Below are 23,220 nucleotides of genomic sequence, written 5' to 3'. Positions count from 1 at the left end.
CAGCCTACACAATTTCTCTGGAATTGCAACTGTGTTACAGTCATTCAGAGCAGCTAATACCTCCCCAAGCAATACACGGAGGTTCTCAAGCTTAAGTTTAAAATTAGAAATATCTGAATCAGGTTTCCCCGAGTCAGAGATGTCCCCCACAGACTGAAGCTCTCCGTCCTCATGTTCTGCATACTGTGACGCAGTATCAGACATGGCTCTAACAGCATTTGCACGCTCTGTAACTCTCCTAACCCCAGAGCTATCGCGCTTGCCTCTTAATTCAGGCAATCTAGATAATACCTCTGACAGGGTATTATTCATGATTGCAGCCATGTCCTGCAAGGTAATCGCTATGGGCGTCCCTGATGTAATTGGCGCAATATTAGCGTGCGTCCCCTGAGCGGGAGGCGAAGGGTCTGACACGTGGGGAGAGTTAGTCGGCATAACTTCCCCCTCGACAGAACCCTCTGGTGATAATTCTTTTATAAATAAAGACTGATCTTTACTGTTTAAGGTGAAATCAATACATTTAGTACACATTCTTCTATGGGGCTCCACCATGGCTTTCAAACATAATGAACAAGTAGGTTCCTCTGTGTCAGACATGTTTAAACAGACTAGCAATGAGACTAGCAAGCTTGGAAAACACTTTAAAACAAGTTTACAAGCAATATAAAAAAACGTTACTGCGCCTTTAAGAAACACAAATTTTCCTAAATTTTGAAATAAGAGTGAAAAAATGCAGTTACACTAACAAAATTTTTACAGTGTATGTAATAAGTTAGCAGAGCATTGCACCCACTTGCAAATGGATGATTAACCCCTTAATACCAAAAACGGAATAACAAATGACAAAAACGTTTTTTAAACAGTCACAACAACTGCCACAGCTTTACTGTGGCTTTTTACCTCCCTCAATACTACTTTTGAAGCCTTTTGAGCCCTTCAGAGAAGTCCTGGATTATGCAGGAAGAAGCTGGATGTCTGTGTCTGTAATTTTTGCTGTGCAAAAAAACGCCAAAATAGGCCCCTCCCACTCATATTACAACAGTGGGAAGCCTCAGGGAACTGTTTCTAGGCAAAATTCAAGCCAGCCATGTGGAAAAAACTAGGCCCCAATAAGTTTTATCACCAAACATATGTAAAAAACGATTAAACATGCCAGCAAACGTTTTAAAATACACTTTTATAAGAGTATGTATCTCTATTAATAAGCCTGATACCAGTCGCTATCACTGCATTTAAGGCTTTACTTACATTACTTCGGTATCAGCATCATTTTCTAGCAAATTCCATCCCTAGAAAAATATTTTAACTGCACATACCTTATTACAGGAAAACCTGCACGCTATTCCCCCTCTGAAGTTACCTCACTCCTCAGAATATGTGAGAACAGCAAAGGATCTTAGTTACTTCTGCTAAGATCATAGAAAACGCAGGCAGATTCTTCTTCTAAATACTGCCTGAGATAAACAGTACACTCCAGTACCATTTAAAAATAACAAACTTTTGATTGAAGAAATAAACTAAGTATAAAACACCACAGTCCTCTTACGACCTCCATCTTAGTTGAGAGTTGCAAGAGAATGACTGGATATGACAGTGAGGGGAGGAGCTATATAGCAGCTCTGCTGTGGGTGATCGTCTTGCAACTTCCTGTTGGGAAGGAGAATATCCCACAAGTAATGGATGATCCGTGGACTGGATACACTTAACAAGAGAAAAAAAGTAGGTTCCAGGGATTTGTCAAGTTGCATAATGAATGTGCTGCAAAGTTATGCGAATAAAGGATAAAAATAAAACTAGAACAAACATGATAAGCTGGTTTTTGAGAAATACCACAGGAAGGAATAATGTAAAAAAGAAGATAGATATAAGACAAAATGACAAACAAAGCTGGTGCTCTATTATAACAACAACGTCACAAGATATTTTGACAGGTTTATAGGCATAAAACAATTTTGCTCTTTATATAGAAAATAATCTTCCTGTAATTCATTATTATAGAGACTTTTTTTTCTTTTGCTTCATAAACATGCTGAAGTACTTAGTGCAAAATTGTCATTGAAACAGTATGTGCCTTGTGAAAAAGACTGTAAAAAGCCAAGCGTCTATTATGGTTTCTGTTTCACAGAACAATTTTCTGTTAAAATGATCAGAAATGCAGCTCTGTATCATAACCTCACATTTAGACCAAAACCTATATGCACATAAAGGTGAATAAAAGCAAAAACGCACATTAGGCTTCCTATAGAAATGTAAAGCAACTGACACTTTTCCCGATTATTTTTTTTTTTTAGGTTTTATTTTAAAGCTTCCTAAACATAATTAGTGATTTAATGCATCTCTAATCTGTCTGAGATATGCAAATATTTATATTGCAGGTCCACACAACTGTAGTATACTTACCATAAACTTCAAGCACATTCCTTTCTAACAATGTAGACAGCAGACTTAAACATACACTGAAACTCACTAAGTATACAATAACTAGATCTTTTTTGGTGAAGACATAAAGGGACACTTTTTTATTATAAACTGTTTCCCTACAAACATTAAGACAACACATCTATTAGCCAATGAAATGAGTTATGGTAAAACTTGTACACAACGAATAATAAGAAAACCATGACACTTGGCCATAAAACCCCCCCAAAATAAAATAAAACCATGGCACTCTCAAAGCCTCTAGACCTGTTTTATAAATTATATTAGAGCAACTAACCTAGTCTCTTAATACTATATATATATATATATATATATATATATATATATATATACACACACATATATACACACACACAGTATATATATATATATATATATATATATATATATATGTATACATACACACATATATATATATATATATATATATACATACATATACACACACACACAAGTATGTGTATATGTGTGTTTATATATATATATATATATATATATATATACATACATACATACATACACACACACATATACATACAGGGCTCAAAATTTCCACTAGCCCACTAGCCTTGGCAAGTGAAAGTTAGTGAGTGAATGTCTACAAATATTATCAAAAGCGATATAATATACTGTATCCATCAAAGGACAAGGATATGTTATTCCTTTAGGGCTATAGGGACCCCATTAGTGCTTAGACTGTTACTTCTGAATGTGTAAACAGGGGCAGAGTAAGATTAGAGAGGAAAAGTGAAATTGGAGAAAAAGATAGCGTTAAAGTGAAGGTCCATTTAGAATTTAGTGCCCGATTTTTAATAAACTTATTAAACACAAGGGCACTTTAATTCATCAAAATTGACATTTCACTGTTTTCTTCAAAAACTTACCTTTTAATCCTGGCAGCTGCTCCAGCACTTCCTCCGCCCGTCACAAGCAGTCTTCTCGGGTACAAAAAGGAAATTTATGCTTACCTGATAAATTTATTTCTTTTACGATATGACGAGTCCATGGATTTCATCCTTACTTGTGGGATATCGCCTCCTGGTCAGCAGGAGGAGGCAAAGAGCTCCACAGCAGAGCTGCATAAATAGCTCCTCCCTTCCCCCCCAACCCAGTCATTGGACCGAAGTTAGGAAGAGAAAGGAAAAGCCAAGGAGCAGAGGTGACTGAAGTTTAACAAAAATAAAAACCTGTCTTTAGAAAAAAACGACATGGAGGGCCGTGGACTTGTCATATCGTAAAATAAATAAATTTATCAGGTAAGCATAAATTTCCTTTTCTTTTACAAGATATGACGAGTCCACGGATTTCATCCTTACTTGTGGGATACAATACCAAAGCTATAGGACACAGATGAAAGGGAGGGACAAGAGAGGATCCTAAACGGAAGGCACACTGCTTGAAGAACCTTTCTCCCAAAAACAGCCTCAGACGAGGCAAAAGTATCAAATTTGGAAAAGGTGTGAAGAGACGATCAAGTTGCAGCTTTGCAAAACTGTTCAACAGAAGCATCATTTTTAAATGCCCATTAGGAAGCCACAGCTCTAGTAAAATGAGCCGTAATTCGTTCAGGAGGCTGCTGTCCAGAAGTCTCATATGCAATACGGATGATACTCTTCAGCCAAAAAGAAAGAGAGGTAGCCATAGCTTAATGACCGCTACGTTTCCCAGCAAAAACAACAAATAATGAAGATGTTTGACGAAAATCCTTAGTCGCTTGCAAGTAGAACTTCAAGGCACGGACTACGTCCAAATTATGTAACAGACGCTCCTTCTTAGAAGAAGGTTTAGGACACAAGGAAGGAACAACAATATCCTGATTAATATTCTTGTTAGAAACAACCTTAGGAAGAAAACCAGGTTTGGTACGTAACACCACCTTATCCAAATGGAAAATAAGATGAGTATCACATTGTAATGCAGAAAGCTCAGAAACTCTGCGAGCAGAAGAAATAGCAACCAACAATAAAACTTTCCATGATAATAACTTAATATCTATGGAATGCATAGGTTCAAACGGAACCCCTTGGAGAACATTAAGAACTAAATTCAAACTCCAGGGAGGAGCAATAGGTCTAAACACAGGTCTGATTCTAGTCAAGGCCTGACAAAAATATTGAACATCTGGAACATCCGCCAGACGCTTGTGTAACAAAATAGACAAAGCAGAAATCTGTCCTTTTAAAGAGCTAGCTGACAACCCTTTCTCTAATCCTTCTTGGAGAAAAGATAAAATCCTGGGAATCCTAACCCTACTCCATGAGTAGCCCTTGGATTCACACCAATAAAGATATTTACGCCATATCTTATGGTAAATCTTTCTAGTAACCAGCTTGCGTGCCTGAATCAAGGTATCAATGACCGCCTCAGAGAACCCCCGCTTAGATAAGATCAAGCGTTCAATCTCCAAGCAGTCAGCTGCAGAGAAATTAGATTCGGATGATGGTAAGGTCCCTGAATGATTAGGTCCTGTTTCAATGGAAGCTTCCACGGTGGCAGAGATGACATGTCCATCAGATCGGCATACCAAGTCCTGCGAGGCCACGCAGGAGCGATGAGAATCACCAAAGCCCTCTCCTGTTTGACTCGAGCAATCACCCGGGGAAGGAGAGCAAATGGAGGGAACACATAAGCTAGGTTGAACGACCAAGGCGCTGCCAAGGCATCTATCAGTTCGGCCTGAGGATCCCTGGACCTGGATCCGTATCTCGGGAGCTTGGCATTCTGACCAGACACCATGAGATCCAACTCCGGCCTGTCCCATCTGAGAATCAGGGTGGCAAAAACCTCCGGGTGGAGTTCCCACTCCCCCGGATGAAATGTCTGTGTGCTCAAAAAATCTGCTTCCCAGTTGTCTACCCCTGGGATGTAGATTGCTGACAGATGACAAGAGTGAGCCTCCGCCCACCGAATTATCTTGGATACTTCTGTCATCGCTAAGGAACTCCTTGTTCCTCGAGGATTGATGTAAGCCACAGTCGTGATGTTGTCCGACTGAAATCGGATGAACTTTGCCGAAGCCAATTGAGGCCAGGCCTGAAGAGCATTGAATATTGCCCTCAACTCTAGAATATTGATTGGAAGTAGAGACTCCGACCGAGTCCACACACCCTGAGCCTTCAGGGAATTCCAGACTGCACCCCATCCTAGTAGACTGGAGTCCGTTGTCACTATCACCCATGAGGGTCTGCGGAAGCACGTCCCTTGGGACAGATGATCCTGCGACAACCACCAAAGAAGAGAGTCTCTTGTCTCCCGATCCAGAGCTATCTGAGGAGACAAATTTGCATAATCTCCATTCCACTGTCTGAGCATGCTCAGTTGTAGAGGTCTGAGATGAAAATGAGCAAACGGAATGCCGCCACCATCAATCCAATTACCTCCATGCACTGAGCCACTGATGGCCGAGGATTGGACTGAAGAGCTCGGCATGTATTCAGAATTTTTAACTTTCTGACTTCCGTCAAGAAGATTTTCATGGATATAGATTAGGGTTCCCAGGAAAGGAACCCTTGTCTGTGGAATTAGTGAACTCTTTTCTAGATTCACTTTCCATCCGTGAGTCCTTAGAAAGGACAGAACCATGTCGGTATGAGACTTTGTCAGATAAGACGACGCCTGGATCAGAATATCGTCCAGATAAGGCGCCACTGCAATGCCCCGCGGTCTGAGAACCGCTAGCAGGGACCCTAGAACCTTCGTGAAGATCCTGGGTGCCGTGGCCAGTCCGAAAGGAAGAGCCACAAACTGAAAATGTTTGTCCAGGAAAGCAAACCTTAGGAACTGGTGATGACCTTTGTGGATAGGAATATGAAGATAGGCATCCTTTAAGTCCACGGTAGTCATATATTGACCCTCCTGGATCAATGGAAGAATTGTCTGAATAGTCTCCATCTTGAAGGATGAGACTCTGAGAAACTTGTTTAGACTCTTGAGATCTAAAATGGGTCGGAACGTTCCCTCTTTTTTGGGAACAACAAAGAGGTTTGAGTAAAACCCCTGCCTCTGTTCCTCTTTTGGAACAGGACAAATTACTCCCATAGTGGAGAGGTCTTTTAAACAACGTAAGAACGCCTCTCTTTTTATCTGGTCTACAGACAATCGTGAAAGAAGAAACCTTCCCCTTGGGAAGGAATTTTTGAACTCCAACTCATACCCTTGAGACACAATTTCTAGTGTCCAGGGATCCTGAACGTGTCTCATCCAAGCCTGGACAAAGAGAGAAAGTCTGCCCCTACTAGATCCGGTCCCGGATCGGGGGCCGCCCCTTCATGCTGTCTTGGGAGCAGCAGCGGGCTTCTTGGATTGTTTACCCTTGTTCCAAGCCTGGTTGGGTCTCCAGACGGACTTTGCTTGTGCAAAATTCCCTTCCTGTTTAGCGGAAGACTCCCTTGAAATTTCGAAAGGAACGAAAATTACTCTGTCTACCCCTCTGCTTAGATGTTTTATCCTGAGGTAGGATGTGACCCTTACCTCCCGTAATGTCAGAAATTATCTCTTTCAAGTCAGGCCCAAATAGGGTCTTCCCCTTGAAAGGAATAGCCAAAAGTTTGGATTTAGAGGACACATCCGCAGACCAAGATTTTAACCATAAGGCTCTGCGCGCTAGAATGGAAAATCCTGCATTCTTACCCGCCAATTTGGCAATCTGAAAGGCGGCATCCGTAACAAAAGAATTAGCCAGCTTCAGGGCCTTAATTCTATCAATGATTTCCTCTAAAGAAGTCTCAGTCTTAAGAGACTCTTCTAAGGCGTAAAACCAAAAGGCAGCCGCAGTTGTGACTGGTACAATGCAGGCCGTCGGTTGTAATAGAAACCCTTGATGAACAAATAGCTTTTTTAGAAGACCCTCCAACTTTTATCCATAGGGTCTTTGAAAGCACAACTGTCCTCAATAGGGATAGTCGTACACTTAGCCAGGGTAGAAATAGCTCCCTCCACCTTAGGGATCGTTTGCCAAGAGTCCCGAACGGTGTCAGGTATAGGGTACTGTGACGCACCAAGGTTATCCAACCCTGCGCCAGTCACTTATTTGGCACAGAAAGGGTTATCAGCCCCCCTCTCGGCCACCAATAGGTCACAATCCAGCCACACCAGGCAAGCTTGTGATTCAGTTTAGTGGGTGCAAGAGTTAACCGCACTCCCTTAATCTGTACTAGACGTAAGAGAAATGCCCAACACTCCCTTTTAATGCCACCCACAATAAACTATAAATCCTATAGCTCCAATACTGCCACAACTTAAAATTTATTAAAGGGAATATCCTAAGAAAAAACCCAGACTTTACACATTAACTCTAGAAATACAATTTAGCAGAAAAAAACCTAAATTATACAGTTCTAATATTCCAGTCTCTTTCACGTGGTTCAATTATTAGACAAAGGCCAAACTTAATAAAGGAATTATTTATTATGCCAAAAATATTATGCACAATGCACAATGCATTGTTAATAAAAAGTTGTTACAAATAAAATTACACACGCAAACAGTGTTTTAAAATAAAAAGGAGAAAAACAGAATTGAATACTTTCCTAGTTTTCAAGCTCTGTGCCCGGGGATGGCATGAAAATGATGGCTCCTTACTTCTGTACAGCAGCTCCCCTTGTAAGAATGACAATCTTATTGTTAAGAAATAAGATTCTTAAACCTATTTTTCAGAGATCAGGTTGCTTAACCACACCCTCCTGGGCGGGCTAAGAAACCCCCTGTCTTTATGACCTTCAATAGACTAATTTCTTGCCTGAAATTATACAATCCAGTATAATTTCTGCTAGGTAAGAAATTTCTATATTTACATATCTAGAACCTTTTAGTTTTATTGGGAGAATCGGTTTGATATCAAATATGCCATAGGTTGTCATATTTACCTTCCTTTACGGTTATAACAGTTTTAACCCACATATGTACATAATATACCAATGTCCTGTCAGTGACCTGGTCAGTTTTTGTAATGAAGGGCCTGTTTTGCATCAGGCATTCTATTGACAGCTTAAGCCATAAACTTTATCCTGTGCATCTCTGTGACTAAGAGCTTCAGTGACTTTATGACTCAATGCATACACACTAACATTTGGTGGGCTATTTAGGAAACGAAAACACAAGTTACAATTCTTCTTGAAAACAAATAACTGTTTTTGAGTTCAAGCTACACAGAATTAACCACTTCTTAGCTAAATCCTGAGGTTTTCGTGACAGGTACATTTTCTTAAAAATAGGGGAAGGTGAGAACGGGATACCCGGTCTTTCCCATTCCCTAGTAATAATTTCCGAAATTCTTTTAGGAACTGGAAAAACGTCAGAATAAGAAGGAACCTCCAAATACCTGTCCATCTTACACAATTTCTCTGGAGGGACCACAATAGAGTCACAGTCGTCCAGAGTCATCAGAACCTCCCGCAGTAACAGGCGAAGGTGTTCAAGCTTAAATCTGAAGGACATCACGTCCGAATCTGTCTTGGGTAATGCACTACCTGAGTCAGACAGTTCCCCTTCCGACAGAGTCTCCCTACCCCCACCCTCAGAGTCCTGGGAGGGAACATCGGAGATCACCATCAAGGAATCAGAAGTTGCATGGACCACCTGAGTCTATTTTCTACTACGTTTGCCCTGTAGTACTGGCAACTTAGATAAAACTTCTGTAAGAGTTGATGACATAACTGCAGCCATATCCTGTAGAGTGAATGACGCAGACGCCGATGAAGAACATGGCATCACCTGCGCGGGCATTATGGGCTGAGACGCTTGGGGAGAAAAATGCGGTTTATCCTGAACCTCATCAGTCTGAGGATAATCATCATTATTCAAGAAAATTTGTTCTTTACACTGTAATTTCCTAGTAATACATGAGGGACAAAGTGTAACAGGGGGTTCCACAATAGCATTTAAACACATAAGGCATGTACTTTGTTCAATGTCATCCATTTTAATAATCTGAAAAACAAGTAAGCTTGGTCTAATTCACTGAGTATATATTGAGTGTAAAATCAGCTTACAATTAAAATATATGCTGAGTACTGTATCTTTAAGGAAGAAAACTTCTCTGTATAAGTTCACAGTTCCTGTACGCGGGCTGTTGAAAAATAACACACTCCCGCGACCAGACTGAACACTCCAAACCCGGCGCACCTAAAGTTGCTTGTAAATATCACCCAAGCAGACCAAGGAGCCGAGATGAGATGCTGTCAAACGGGGCCGCCACAGTAACTGCGCTGTCAAAGCGCGCAAAGCAGTAAACCCCGCCCTTCGTGGGCGTAAACCACCAGTCATCCACAATGCAGACTAAGAATCATAATACCGCCATGTACAGGAACGTAACAAAAACATATTTTCTCCGGAACTGTCCCCAGCGTCAGCAAGCCCAATCTAGAGCAACCCCACACAGTATGTCCAAGCTCTTCAAGGCTGGATTGCCTTGAGTGTCTGGATAAATAAACTATATCGTTTTTTGTACTCATATCCCAGCGCTTCTGGGTTCGTAAACTGCCAGAGTGTCTGGGTCATTTCACTATCTGTTAAAGGGAGACGTCAATTCTAGCACCCAATAGCATAGTGCCAGTACAGTTAATCTGAGATATTTTTGTGCCCAGAATAAAAAACTGCACTTACCTCCATGCTGAGGAACAGCAGGACAACGTCACAGTATCAAGAGGTCCACTATTCCCCTGGAGGTCCTGTGAAAGTAGAAGGGCCCTAGTTAGTATTCTCTAAGACCATACACATAGAAGCAGCATAAGCGTGGGAGGCGCAGTGAAGCTAAAACTCCACTAGTTCCCATAGCCTAAAAGGCTATCACTCCAGTTGCTGCCCTATAATAAAATAGTACACTTTGGCACCATTTGAAAAAAAACCAACTCTTGATTGAAGAATCTAAACTAACACCTCACTTTCCTCTTCCTATCACTAACACAGGCAAAGAGAATGACTGGGTTGGGGGGAAGGGAGGAGCTATTTATGCAGCTCTGCTGTGGAGCTCTTTGCCTTCTCCTGCTGACCAGGAGGCAATATCCCACAAGTAAGGATGAAATCCGTAGACTCGTCATATCTTGTAAAAGAAATGACAAATCTGGCTTCCTCCAATCACAGTGTTGCATCAGGCCAAGATTCCCCCGGGGGGAAGCTGTGATTGGAGAAAGCCTGATTTGTCATTTCTGACGTCTGCAGAGGCTTCCGACAGCCGGGGGAATCGGTGGAGCTGCTGCAAGGATTAAAAGGTAAGTTTTTGAAGTGCCCTTGTTTTTAATAGGTTTATTAAAAACCGGGCACTAATTCATCAAAATGGACCTTCACTTTAAGAAAGAGTGAAGAAATTTGAGAGAAAGAGTGGAAAGAGAAGATATGGCCTGAGAGAGAAGGGAGGCTAGGAACATTTTGTCCTGGCTAATAGCTTAAAAATTGAAATTCTGAGTCCAGAGATATATATATACATATATACACACATACATATATATATATATATATATATATACACACACACACACACACATACATACATATATATACACACACACACACACATATATATATATACACACACACACATATATATACACACACACATACAGGGAGTGCAGAATTATTAGGCAAGTTGTATTTTTGAGGATTAATTTTATTATTGAACAACAACCATGTTCTCAATGAACCCAAAAAACTCAATATCAAAGCTGAATATTTTTGGAAGTAGTTTTTAGTTTGTTTTTAGTTTTAGCTATTTTAGGGGGATATCTGTGTGTGCAGGTGACTATTACTGTGCATAATTATTAGGCAACTTAACAAAAAACAAATATATACCCATTTCAATTATTTCTTTTTACCAGTGAAACCAATATAACATCTCAACATTCACAAATATACATTTCTGACATTCAAAAACAAAACAAAAACAAATCAGTGACCAATATAGCCACCTTTCTTTGCAAGGACACTCAAAAGCCTGCCATCCATGGATTCTGTCAGTGTTTTGATCTGTTCACCATCAACATTGCGTGCAGCAGCAACCACAGCCTCCCAGACACTGTTCAGAGAGGTGTACTGTTTTCCCTCCTTGTAAATCTCACATGTGATGATGGACCACAGGTTCTCAATGGGGTTCAGATCAGGTGAACAAGGAGGCCATGTCATTAGATTTTCTTCTTTTATACCCTTTCTTGCCAGCCACGCTGTGGAGTACTTGGACGCGTGTGATGGAGCATTGTCCTGCATGAAAATCATGTTTTTCTTGAAGGATGCAGACTTCTTCCTGTACCACTGCTTGAAGAAGGTGTCTTCCAGAAACTGGCAGTAGGACTGGGAGTTGAGCTTGACTCCATCCTCAACCCGAAAAGGCCCCACAAGCTCATCTTTGATGATACCAGCCCAAACCAGTACTCCACCTCCACCTTGCTGGCGTCGGAGTCGGACTGGAGCTCTCTGCCCTTTACCAAACAGCCACAGGCCCATCCATCTGGCCCATCAAGACTCACTCTCATTTCATCAGTCCATAAAACCTTAGAAAAATCAGTCTTGAGATATTTCTTGGCCCAGTCTTGACGTTTCAGCTTGTGTGTCTTGTTCAGTGGTGGTCGTCTTTCAGCCTTTCTTACCTTGGCCATGTCTCTGAGTATTGCACACCTTGTGCTTTTGGGCACTCCAGTGATGTTGCAGCTCTGAAATATGGCCAAACTGGTGGCAAGTGGCATCTTGGCAGCTGCACGCTTGACTTTTCTCAGTTCATGGGCAGTTATTTTGCGCCTTGGTTTTTTCACACGCTTCTTGCGACCCTGTTGACTATTTTGAATGAAACGCTTGATTGTTCGATGATCACGCTTCAGAAGCTTTGCAATTTTAAGAGTGCTGCATCCCTCTGCAAGATATCTCACTATTTTTGACTTTTCTGAGCCTGTCAAGTCCTTCTTTTGACCCATTTTGCCAAAGGAAAGGAAGTTGCCTAATAATTATGCACACCTGATATAGGGTGTTGATGTCATTAGACCACACCCCTTCTCATTACAGAGATGCACATCACCTAATATGCTTAATTGGTAGTAGGCTTTCGAGCCTATACAGCTTGGAGTAAGACAACATGCATAAAGAGGATGATGTGGTCAAAATACTCATTTGCCTAATAATTCTGCACTCCCTGTATATAGATATATATATATATACTGTATATATACATAAACACATTTTTTGTAATTGTAAAGGTACAAAAACGACTCATCCTCCTTTAACTCTCTCCGCTACCCACCTGCTCCACCCCCCGCTCAACCTGCAATATTCCAACAACAGGCCCAGTTACTCCCTCTGCATCTTCCATCCAGCCACTGAGAATTAAGTTTCTTCCTTACCATCTTCCTCACGCCTCAATGCCTACCCGCTCATCCCTATGCCTTCCCATCTAATACCCTCCCTATGTTCCACCCTCACTCCATCTCTTACCCACATCTTCAATCTATCTCTCTCTACCGGCTCATTCCCATCTTCTTTCAAACACGCAAAAGTCACTCCCATACTCAAAAAAACCCTCCCTCGGCCCTAATTCTCCTGAAAGCTACCGCCCCATACCACTGCTTCCACTAACATCAAAACTACTGGAAAAACTAGTTTACAATCGCCTAACCCACTTCCTGTCCACCAACACTTTGCTTGACCCCCTGCAATCCGGATTCCACCTCAAACACTCAACTGAGACTGCCCTTAACAAGGTTACTAACAATCTTCTCTCTGCTAAAAATATTGGCCACTAATCTATACTCATCTTACTTAACCTCTCAGCTACCTTTGACCACCCCCTCCCCCTACAGACCCTTAGCTTGTTTGGCCTCTGTGACACCGCTCTTTCCTGGATTCACTCCTATCTTTCTCACAGCTCTTTTTCTGTGTAATTTGCCAGCAACTCCTCCTCTTAAATGCCTCTGTCTGTTGGAGTACCTCAAGGATCTGTTCTGGGTCATCTACTCTTCTCCATTTATACTTCTTCACTGGGTAAACGTACCAACAGTTCTGGCTTCAAATATCACCTCTATGCTGATGACACCCAGATCTACCTCTCCACCCCTGCTCTCTCTCCCTCTGTCCTTTCTCATGTCAGCGACTGCTTATCTGGTATTTCTTCATGGATGGCCTCTCACCACATAAAGATTAACATGTCCAAGACTGAGCTCCTTCTTATCCCCCCCCCTCAAGCTAAACGCCAACTTCTGACTTCTCTATCCCTGTTGATGGCATCACCATTTCCCCATCGCCCCAAGTCCGCTGCTTTGGAGTTACACTAGACTCAAATGTATCCTTTGTCCCCCATATCCAATCGTTTTCTACATCCTGCCGCAACCATCTACGCAATATTTCCAAGATTCAACCTTTTCTGAGCACTAACACCACAAAGCTAATAATCCACTCCCTTGTTATTTCCTGACTTGACTACTGCAATAATCCAACTTACTGGCCTTCCTCTTTCCTGCCTCTCCCCCCTTCAATCCATTCTAAATGCCTCTGCCAGGCTGATCCACCTTTCCCGTTGATCTGTATCTGCTGCACCTCTCTGCAAGTTCCTTCATTGGCTCCCCATTCACAGCAGAATTAAATTCAACATTTTTACCCTTACATACAAAGCTTTAACCAACGCTGCTCCCCTCTACATATCCTCTCTAATAAACAAGTATACTCCAGCTCGTCCACTAAGATCCAACAATGACCTGCTCCTTGCATCCCCGACTATCACCTCTTCGCATGCTAGAATGCAGGACTTCTGCCGTGCAGCACCTACCCTCTGGAACACTCTCCCTCATGCTGTCAGGCTTTGCCCTAATCTTTCTTCCTTTAAATGCTGCCTGAAGACTTTTCTGTTCAGAGAAGCCTACCACCCAACGCAATAATAAATTAATTTCACTTACCTAACAACATTTCCCTCATTTAACTCTGCATTAACATCTTTCTCAATCTTGCAGTCCTCACCTCCTGTTTCTCAACCTCCTACCCTTCTAGATTGTAAGTTCCCACGGGAATAGGGCCCTCAATTTCTCCTGTATGTGTTTGTAAATTTTGTCCTATCTCCTACAAGTTTTTATCATTGTTTTATCTAAATGAATTGTACCCATGGACAGTGCTGCGGAATATGTTGGCGCTTCATAAATAAAGTATAATAATTTATGAAATGCTTAAAATGTTTTATATCCAGGTATTAATCTTTCAGTGATAACTTCAATGACAGTTCATTTTTTGTCTACAGCTTTGAAAATTAGTTTAAACAAGCAATCATGTTCTATATACTTCTAGTTTAGTGAAACATCGTAGAATGGATGTTTTCATTTTAGAATGAGTAACAAATAATGAATAGACCATATGCATCATTGATAATTTTCAGAATACCTTTAAAGTCTTTTCTGACCCAGGTGGTGAGCTATCCAGGTCAATGAGCTTCTTTAATTCATCTTGTACTGAAGACACCCTCTTTGGAGATGCCTGTAGGTCTCTGATAGAAGCACGTAATCTTGTAGGTGGTTCATTACAATCCATCTGGTGTCTCCTTTAACAGAAAATATTTGAAGTCAGGACATCAAAAATTATTAAAATAAAAAATAAAAAAAAATTCAAAGTTAATAGAATCTTGTAAAGAGCAGAAAAAGAAATACACCACATCCCAATGAATGAATACCTGTTAAAAGGAAGAAACCTGGCTGAAGATTCATTTTATCTTAAGATAAAATCGCCATAATATGTATTTTGGCAAATATCCTGTTTGCCAGTTTTGCTACATGCTGTATTTACTTGACTTTGCACTGTCAGATAAGAGGCATGCATATGAAAGAAGCAAGTGTCAACGTCACCAGCAGGAGGCTGTTTTGGTCACAACATTGCTATATTATGAATATGGAATATCAGAAAAAACCTTTTCAAAATGATGCCACATTTCCATCTATGACAAAAGAAGCAAAATAGCTCTTACTTTCTTGAATCCATAAAGCCCACAGAGTTTATTGTCCCTTCAGGTTTTTTCCATCCAATCAGGTACTTGCTGGTAGCACCCTGACGTGGGTAGAAGGTCCTAGGACCAGAGGAGGAAGAAGAGGAAGAGGAAAAAGAAGGGGCAAGTTGTGGAGAAGTAGAATGACACTCTTCTTTGGGTGAACTTCGTGCACTAGTAAAGACAACAGGACTTGCTGAGTGCCGAGAGCTCATGGTGCTGAGAGAGAAGGATACAAAGAAAGCTCAACTTAATGTATTGTGGAAAAAAAAAATATTGACAATAACATCTATAGAATCCTAAGAAAAAAAGTCTAAAAATAGAGGAGCCTTTGATTAGCATTAAGCATCTGAGTAGTGGTTACACATATATAGAAATGTGGGTAGGGAGACTGTTACCTGAAACATTACCTTTAAATTAAAAAGTCTCTTGATATTATAAGAGAGAAAGGGCATTCTGTTTTCTTCCTATATATACATATCTATCTATGTAGGTTTGATAACTCCCATAAACCAGAGATCCAAAGCTACTAGCATTTTTTCTACAGGTACCAAGCTATTGGATTAATATTATCCATCTATCTACATACACACACATATACACACACACACACATATATATATATACATACACACACACATATATATATATATATATATATAAAAATACATACATATACATATATATATATATATATATATATATACACACACACATATATATATATATACAGTATATATATATATACATATATACACATATATATATATATATATATATATATATATATACATATATATATATACATATATATATATACTGTATGTATATATATATATATATATATATATATATATATATATATATATATATATTTATTTCATGGTGGTAAGAGTCCACAAATCATTACTCCTGGGAATTACCTTTCCTGACCACTAGGAGACGGCAAAAAAAATCCCAAACGCCAACAGTTCTATTAAACCCGTCAGCTCTATGGTAACTAGTCTGACATATAGCCAAGTCACAGGTTTACAGGCCTGAATCAAAATCTTAACAACAGACCCTGAAAAACCCTCTGCGTAGGAACTAAGTGTTCAATCCCAATGCCATCAAGCTTAGAGATTTGAGATCCTAATGAAAAAATGGACCTCGAGACAAAAAATCCTGTCCCAGAGGAAGTGGCCATGGAGGACAACAGAGCATTTGAACCAGATCCGCAAACCAAGTCCTGTGAGACAAAGTTGCAGCAATCAATATCACATATGCTCCCTCCTGCCCAATTCTGCCAATTACTCTTGGCAGGAGAACTAGAGAATGAAAAACATATGCTAGTTGAAAAGACCAAGGAGCTACTAGAGCATCCTCAAACTGAGGATCCCAGGACCTCACAACGTACCTGGGAAGTTTGTTGATTAACTGAGAAGCCATTAGGTCTATCTCTAGGAGACCCTAAAGTTCAGTTGCCCACCGTTGTAATATGAACTGCACATATTAGTCAACAATTGTTCTCTGACCAAGAAAGACTACAAGACACTTCCCTCATAACAAAGGAATTGTGAGTCACCCACTGATGATTGACATATGCTACTGCTGTAACACTGTAGGAATGAAAACACAGGTGAGACTCCCTTCTTAAAGTGAAAGTAAATTTTGATGTTAAAGTGCCAGGTTTTTAAAAATTTGATTAAAAACAGGTGCACTTTAATTCATCAAAATTTACATTTCACTCGTGTTGTGAAAAAAATTAGGGATGCACCGAAATTAAAATTCTTGACCGAAACCGAAAATTCAGGATGCCCTTTGCCGAAAACGACATTTAAAAAAATAAAAATAAATATGGTTTTAAAATATTTTTTTACTTTTTTTTTTCTACAATTTTATTTATAATATTAGAGATTAATGAATTTAATGAATCAGAAATTAAAAACTACAAGCCAATAAATAAATAAAGACATCTGTTTATTTTGTTTAATTATTTAGTCCAACTGACATTTTACTTACAGACTCAGAAATTTCTGGCATAACTAAGTTATAACTATTGTTTTATTAAACTTTTTAATTGCAAAATGAAGAGCTGCACATTCTCCTTAGTTCTCTACAAGATACACAAGCATTACACAAAGCTGTCACTTGTGAGGTCTTCTGAAGGCAGCATTGGATCATTCTGGTTAAAAATATTAATTTTACCCAGAATGATATAATGATCCAATGCTGCCTTCCGAAGACCTCACAAGTGACAGCTTTGAGTAATGCCTGTGTATCTTGTAGAGAGCTAAGGAGAATGTGCAGCTGAACTCTACATTTTGCAATTAAAAAGATTAATAAATTAATATAGGTATGCCCAGAATGTCTGCAAGAGGTGCAAAGGTCCCTCACAGTTCAGTCTATCAGTGCATGGATGACTGTAATGCACAGGGGAAAGCTCATTCATCATTAGTAACAGTAGTATCCACCCCACATTTGATGATTTGTGATTTTGTGTGTCATAAAAGATCAAAGGACCCCCCTAACAGTTCAATCTATAAGCGTGGATGTAATGCACAGGCCAGGGAATCAAAGCTCAGAAGTAACAGTAGCCCCATTTGTGTGTCATAATGAGACACAAACTGGACTACTGTTACTTCTGAGCTTTGACTCCCCTGTGCATTACATCCATAGACTGAACTGCGGTAAATAACGCCATTTTAGTTCCTAACTTCCTAAGTTACCACTTCTACTTCTTACCAGTGCACGCACCCTCTGCTAAACGTGAGTGACACATGCCGACATGCGACTATGCACTGAGTGTTCCAGGATGCCGATGAACTTCCCGGTATGATAGTAGTGCTGCGCAAGGGCTCCAGAGATATTAATGGGAATGGTTGCGAAAAAACCCGCTACTTAGCAATAGTGAAAAACACACTTTATTCCAAAAAATAAATTTTTATTTTTTGGAATAAAGTATATTTTTCACTTTTGCTCAGTAGCGGATTTTTGTCTTTTGTCCTCCCCTTTATCTAGCCTGCTCCACGCCACCTCTTTTTGGCTCAGACCTCCCTCCTCTCACACATGCCGGATCACATGTGCGAGGGCTCCAGAGATGTTAATGGGTATTTGGCTTTTTTTTTTATGTTTTTGGCTTTTTGGCTCAGACCTCCCTCCTCTCACACATGCCAAAAACTCCAGAAATGTTAATGGGTATGGCTCAGACCTCCCCCTCCTCTCACATACGCCGAATATCGCGGGGGCATTTACACCACGTCCACATATGATTTGTGCTGACTCTGCTGAGGCATGTTGAAGCTCAATTTTCGGGCGCTTTGCACTCTTTCTCCCGAAATGGAATACCATTTTCGGCCGAAAATTTTGGTTGCCGAAATTTCGGTGCATCCCTAGAAAAAATACTTTTTAATCTTGACAACTGCTCCAGCTTTCTCCGCCCGTCGCAAAGCCCCTTCCTAAATTTTGATGAATTAAAGTGCCCCTGTTTTTAATCAAATTTTTAAAAACCGGGCACTTTAGCATAAAAATTTACATTCACTTTAACAGAAGCAAACTCTGAAGGGCCATTAAAATTGCTTTTGTGCTTACAACATGGTGTAACTGTGCCTCTACCCAATGCTCCCAACACATCTCTCTGTCAAACAATAGCATTCTGAGGGTAAAATTGGGCCTCAACTCATTCTGAGACCATTCTCATAGAAGCAACTGGAGCATCTTAACCTACCATCTCTATTTTTGCAGATGATACAAAGTTGTGTAAGGTGATTAGGTCAGAGCAGGATGGACTTTCGTTACAAGGGGACGTGCAAAAATTTGAAGTATGGGCAGGTAAATGGAAAATGATATTTAATACGGGAAAATGCAAGATTCTACATTTTGGAAGTAAAAATAAGCAGGCAATGTATTATTTAAATGGACTAGACATAGCCAAACAGAGGTGGAAAGGGATTTGGGATCTAAAGATGGGTGCACAATGCAGGCAGCGGCTTCTAAGGCTAATAAGATACTAGCATGTATTAAAAGAAGCATTGATTCAAGGGAGGAAAGCATAATTTGGTTACTTTATAAATCCCTGGTAAGACCTCACCTTGAGAAGGGAGTGAAGTTCTGGGGACCGATCTTAAAAAAAGATATTGCAGACCTAGAAAAAGTTCAGAGAAGGGCCACAAAGCTAATAAGGGGAATGGAGAATTTATGCTATGAGAGGTTAGCCAAACTCGATTTGTTTTCTCTAGAAAAAAAGGCGCTTGAGAGGTGACATGATTACTTTATATAAATATATTCAAGGCCCATACAGAGATGGCAGAATCTCTGTTTATTCCAAGAAAATTTTTGTGACAAGAGGTCACAATTTAAAGTTGGAGGAAAGGAAATTTAATCTCCTGCAACGGAAACGTTTTTTCACTCTAAGAGCAATAAAATTGTGTCATTACCAAAAGTAGGAAGTGAATGCCAATACCTTTAGATACATTTAAAAATGTTTTGTATACATTTCTGGCTAGAAACAGAATTCAGGGATATAATTGCTTGTGTTAAATTGGTCATATTTTAATGTGATTACTTTAAGCTCAACTGGAGTTTTTTTGTAAATATATTAGATTTGTATAGGTTGAACTCTATGCACTTCGGTCTATTTTCAACCTCAACTACTATGTTACCTCCAGACAAGACTAGTTACCATAGAGGTGGGAGGGATTTTATAGGGCTCTTGGAGTATGGGAATCTTTGCCTCCTAGTGGTCAGGAAAGGTAATTCCCAGGAGTAATACATTATAGAATCTCACAACCTGTATAAAGAAATCCAAGAAATCCTGCGTATGTATGTGTGTATGTGTGTATATATATATATATATATATATATATATATAAATATGTGTGTGAGTGAGTGAGAGATATATAGTCCAAAAGATTAGAAGGCACTTAACTGTTCTTAATGTTTCAATCCTGAGGTCGCGGGTAACCCCGAAACGTCACATAAAAATAAAGGATTGAAACAATAAGACCCGATGAGTGCCTTCTAATTTGTTGGACTGTATTGATGTATTGAAGTGCACCCTGGGCAAAAGGGATATTGTTCTCATAAGGCGAGTTACCAGGAGTGCTATATAATGAATCATAAATTTAATTAGTAATACTAAATACTAAATGAGGGCATAACATGTATTGAAGATGGGTATCATCAAGTTCTGTGGCAAACAGGATACGAGAGTATGAAAATATAGAGTTAGAAAGACTTAGAATAGTTACAATAGACCCACTACCATAGCAAGCAGATCAGAAAACTTAAAAGCACACAAATAATTAGATTACAAACAAAAACAGTTACCTTGTGTGAGAAGCACCATCACTGAGACTATATGCACTGTTCTCTCTTGTTAATTGCTTAGAGACAAGCTGGCATTTAGCTTGACTTTCTATATTTACAGGGGACTCCTGTTTCCCTTCTAACGAATGAGAGTCTCTGTCACAAGTCCTATCAGAAATTAATCCCACATCACTGACACTGTGCCACAGAGGTGCCACCTTCTCCTTAGGAGGACCAGAGCGTGGAGATGTTGAGCAAGCACCATGTGAAGTTGCACTGACATGGTTTGTGCTATAGGAGGTGGTGTCTATGCCGCTATCTGCTGACGTTCCTTGAATGTAGCTGTAGCTGTTTAACTCAGAATCCATGCGCTCTCCACTGTCATACCACTTCTCTTCACTGTGAGCACTTGATGCATTGCTGGACAGCGTGTTGGTGCTAGAGTGACTGGAGTAATGGCTATCGGTCTGTATGGAAAAAAATAAATATTTTATGGGTTCTTGAACCAATAAGAGATACTGTGAGCAGAAGCACTTTCAATGCATTGAACAAGTTAAAATATTCAAACACTGTGCATTGTACCACAATAAAAAGCAAATTACTTTAAATATTCCATTTGGAAAGAAGTGAATTTAAAATCTGATACACCTAATTCTACGGAAGTCTATTGGTCTATATTTTGAGATATTTTGTGATGAAAGCAAGAAGAATCTTATTTGATCATATTCTCTGGCATGAAATAGTTTGATAGGTTCCCGTTAAAATAACTTATATAACAATCGGCCAGATTACGAGTTTTGCGTTATGAGTGACTCGGTAATAACGTGCAAGTTATTTTCACCGCTCACCTTTAATAGCGCTGCTATTACAGGTTTTCCAAAAACCTGCGTTTGCGGGCAATATGGCAGCATTGAGCTCCATACCGCACACAAATACCAGCGCTGCATTGAGCTGATTTTACATGCTCGTGCAAGATTTCCCTATAGACATCAATGGGGAGAGCCGGCTAAAAAAAGCCTAACACCTGCAATAAAGGAGCGTAAAGCTCCGTAACGCAGCCCCATTAATTCCTATGGGGAAAGAAAATTTATGTTTAAACCTAACACCCTAACATAAACCCAGAGTCTAAAAACCCCTAATCTGCCTTCCCCGCCACCTACCTACACTTATTAACGCCTAATCTGCCGCCCCCAACATCACCGCCACCTACCTACACTTATTAACCCCTAATCTGCCGCCCCCAACATCGCGGCCAGCTACCTACACTTATTAACCCCTAATCTGCCACCCCCAACTACATTACCTTTATTAACCCCTAATCTGCCACCCCCGATATCGCCGACACCTACAGTACACTTATTAACCCCTAATTTGCTGCCCCCAACATCGCCGCCACCTACATAAACTTATTAACCCCTAATCTGCCGCCCCCAACGCCGCCGCTTCCACTATACTAAAGTTATTAACCCCTACACCTCTGGCCTCCCACATCACTAACACTAAATAAATATATTAACCCCTAAACATAACCCTAAGTCTAACCCCAACCCCAACTTTAATTTAATTAAAATAAATCTAAATAAAACTTACTATCATTACCTAACTAATTCCTATTTAAAACTAAATACTTACCTGTAAAATAAACCCTAAGCTAGCTACAATAGAACTAATAGTTACATTGTAGCTATCTTAGGTTTAATTTTTATTTCACAGCTAAGTTTGAATTTATTTTAACTAGGTAGACTAGTTAGTAAATAGCTATTAACTATTTACTATCTAGTTAAAATTAATACAAATTTACCTGTAAAATAAAACCTAACCTGAGTTACACTAAGACCTAAAATTACACTAAAATTAAATAAATTACATTAATTAAATACAATTAACTAAATTACAAAACAAAACAAAATACTAAATTACACACAAAAAAAGAAGAAATGATCAAATATTTAAACTAATTGCATCAGCCAATTGGATTTTATACCCTTTAATTACGATTGGCTGATAGAATTCTATCAGCCAATCAGAATTCAAGGGACGCCATCTTGGATGACGTCATTTAAAGGAACCTTCATTCTTCAAGATCCAGCGAAAGAAGAGGATGCTCCGCGCCAGATGTCTTGAAGATGGAGCAGCTCCACATCGGAAGGATGAAGATAGAAGATTCCGTCTGGATGAAGATTTCTGCCCGCCTGGAAGACGACTTCTTGCCGCTTGGATGAAGACTTCTCCCGGCTTCGTTGAGGACATTTGCCCGCTTGGATAAAGACTTCTCCTGGCTTGATGAGGATGGATGCCCGGTCTTGAAAAACTGTAAGTGGATCTTCGGGGGTTAGTGTTAGGTTTTATTAAGGGTTTATTAGGTGGGTTTTATTTTTAGATTATGGTTTTGGGCAATGTAAAAGAGCTAATGCCCATCCAAATGCCCTTTTCAGGGCAATGGGGAGCTTAGGTTTTTTAGATAGGATTTTATTTGGGGGGTTTGGTTGTGTGCGTGGTGGGTTTTACTGTTGGGGGGTTGTTTGTATTTTTTTTACAGGTAAAAGAGCTGTTTTCTTTGG

General features: G+C 39.9%; 1 protein-coding gene across 1 annotated transcript in view; it reads right to left on the bottom strand.

Annotated features, from left to right (window-relative positions):
• Window positions 1–23,220, bottom strand: part of SIPA1L1 (signal induced proliferation associated 1 like 1) — an 831,778-nt gene that overhangs the window by 125,626 nt on the left and 682,932 nt on the right. The window contains exons 16-18 of the mRNA XM_053697769.1: window positions 20,681–21,126; window positions 15,356–15,592; window positions 14,779–14,935 (exon numbers count right to left, since the gene is read on the bottom strand). Of these exons, the coding sequence (XP_053553744.1) occupies window positions 14,779–14,935; window positions 15,356–15,592; window positions 20,681–21,126 (840 nt within the window). The remainder of the gene's footprint in view (window positions 1–14,778; window positions 14,936–15,355; window positions 15,593–20,680; window positions 21,127–23,220) is intronic.

Source organism: Bombina bombina, chromosome 1 (assembly GCF_027579735.1).
Source record: "Bombina bombina isolate aBomBom1 chromosome 1, aBomBom1.pri, whole genome shotgun sequence".
Classification (NCBI taxonomy): Eukaryota; Metazoa; Chordata; class Amphibia; order Anura; family Bombinatoridae; genus Bombina; species Bombina bombina.
This window is presented reverse-complemented; position numbering and strand designations above follow the sequence as displayed.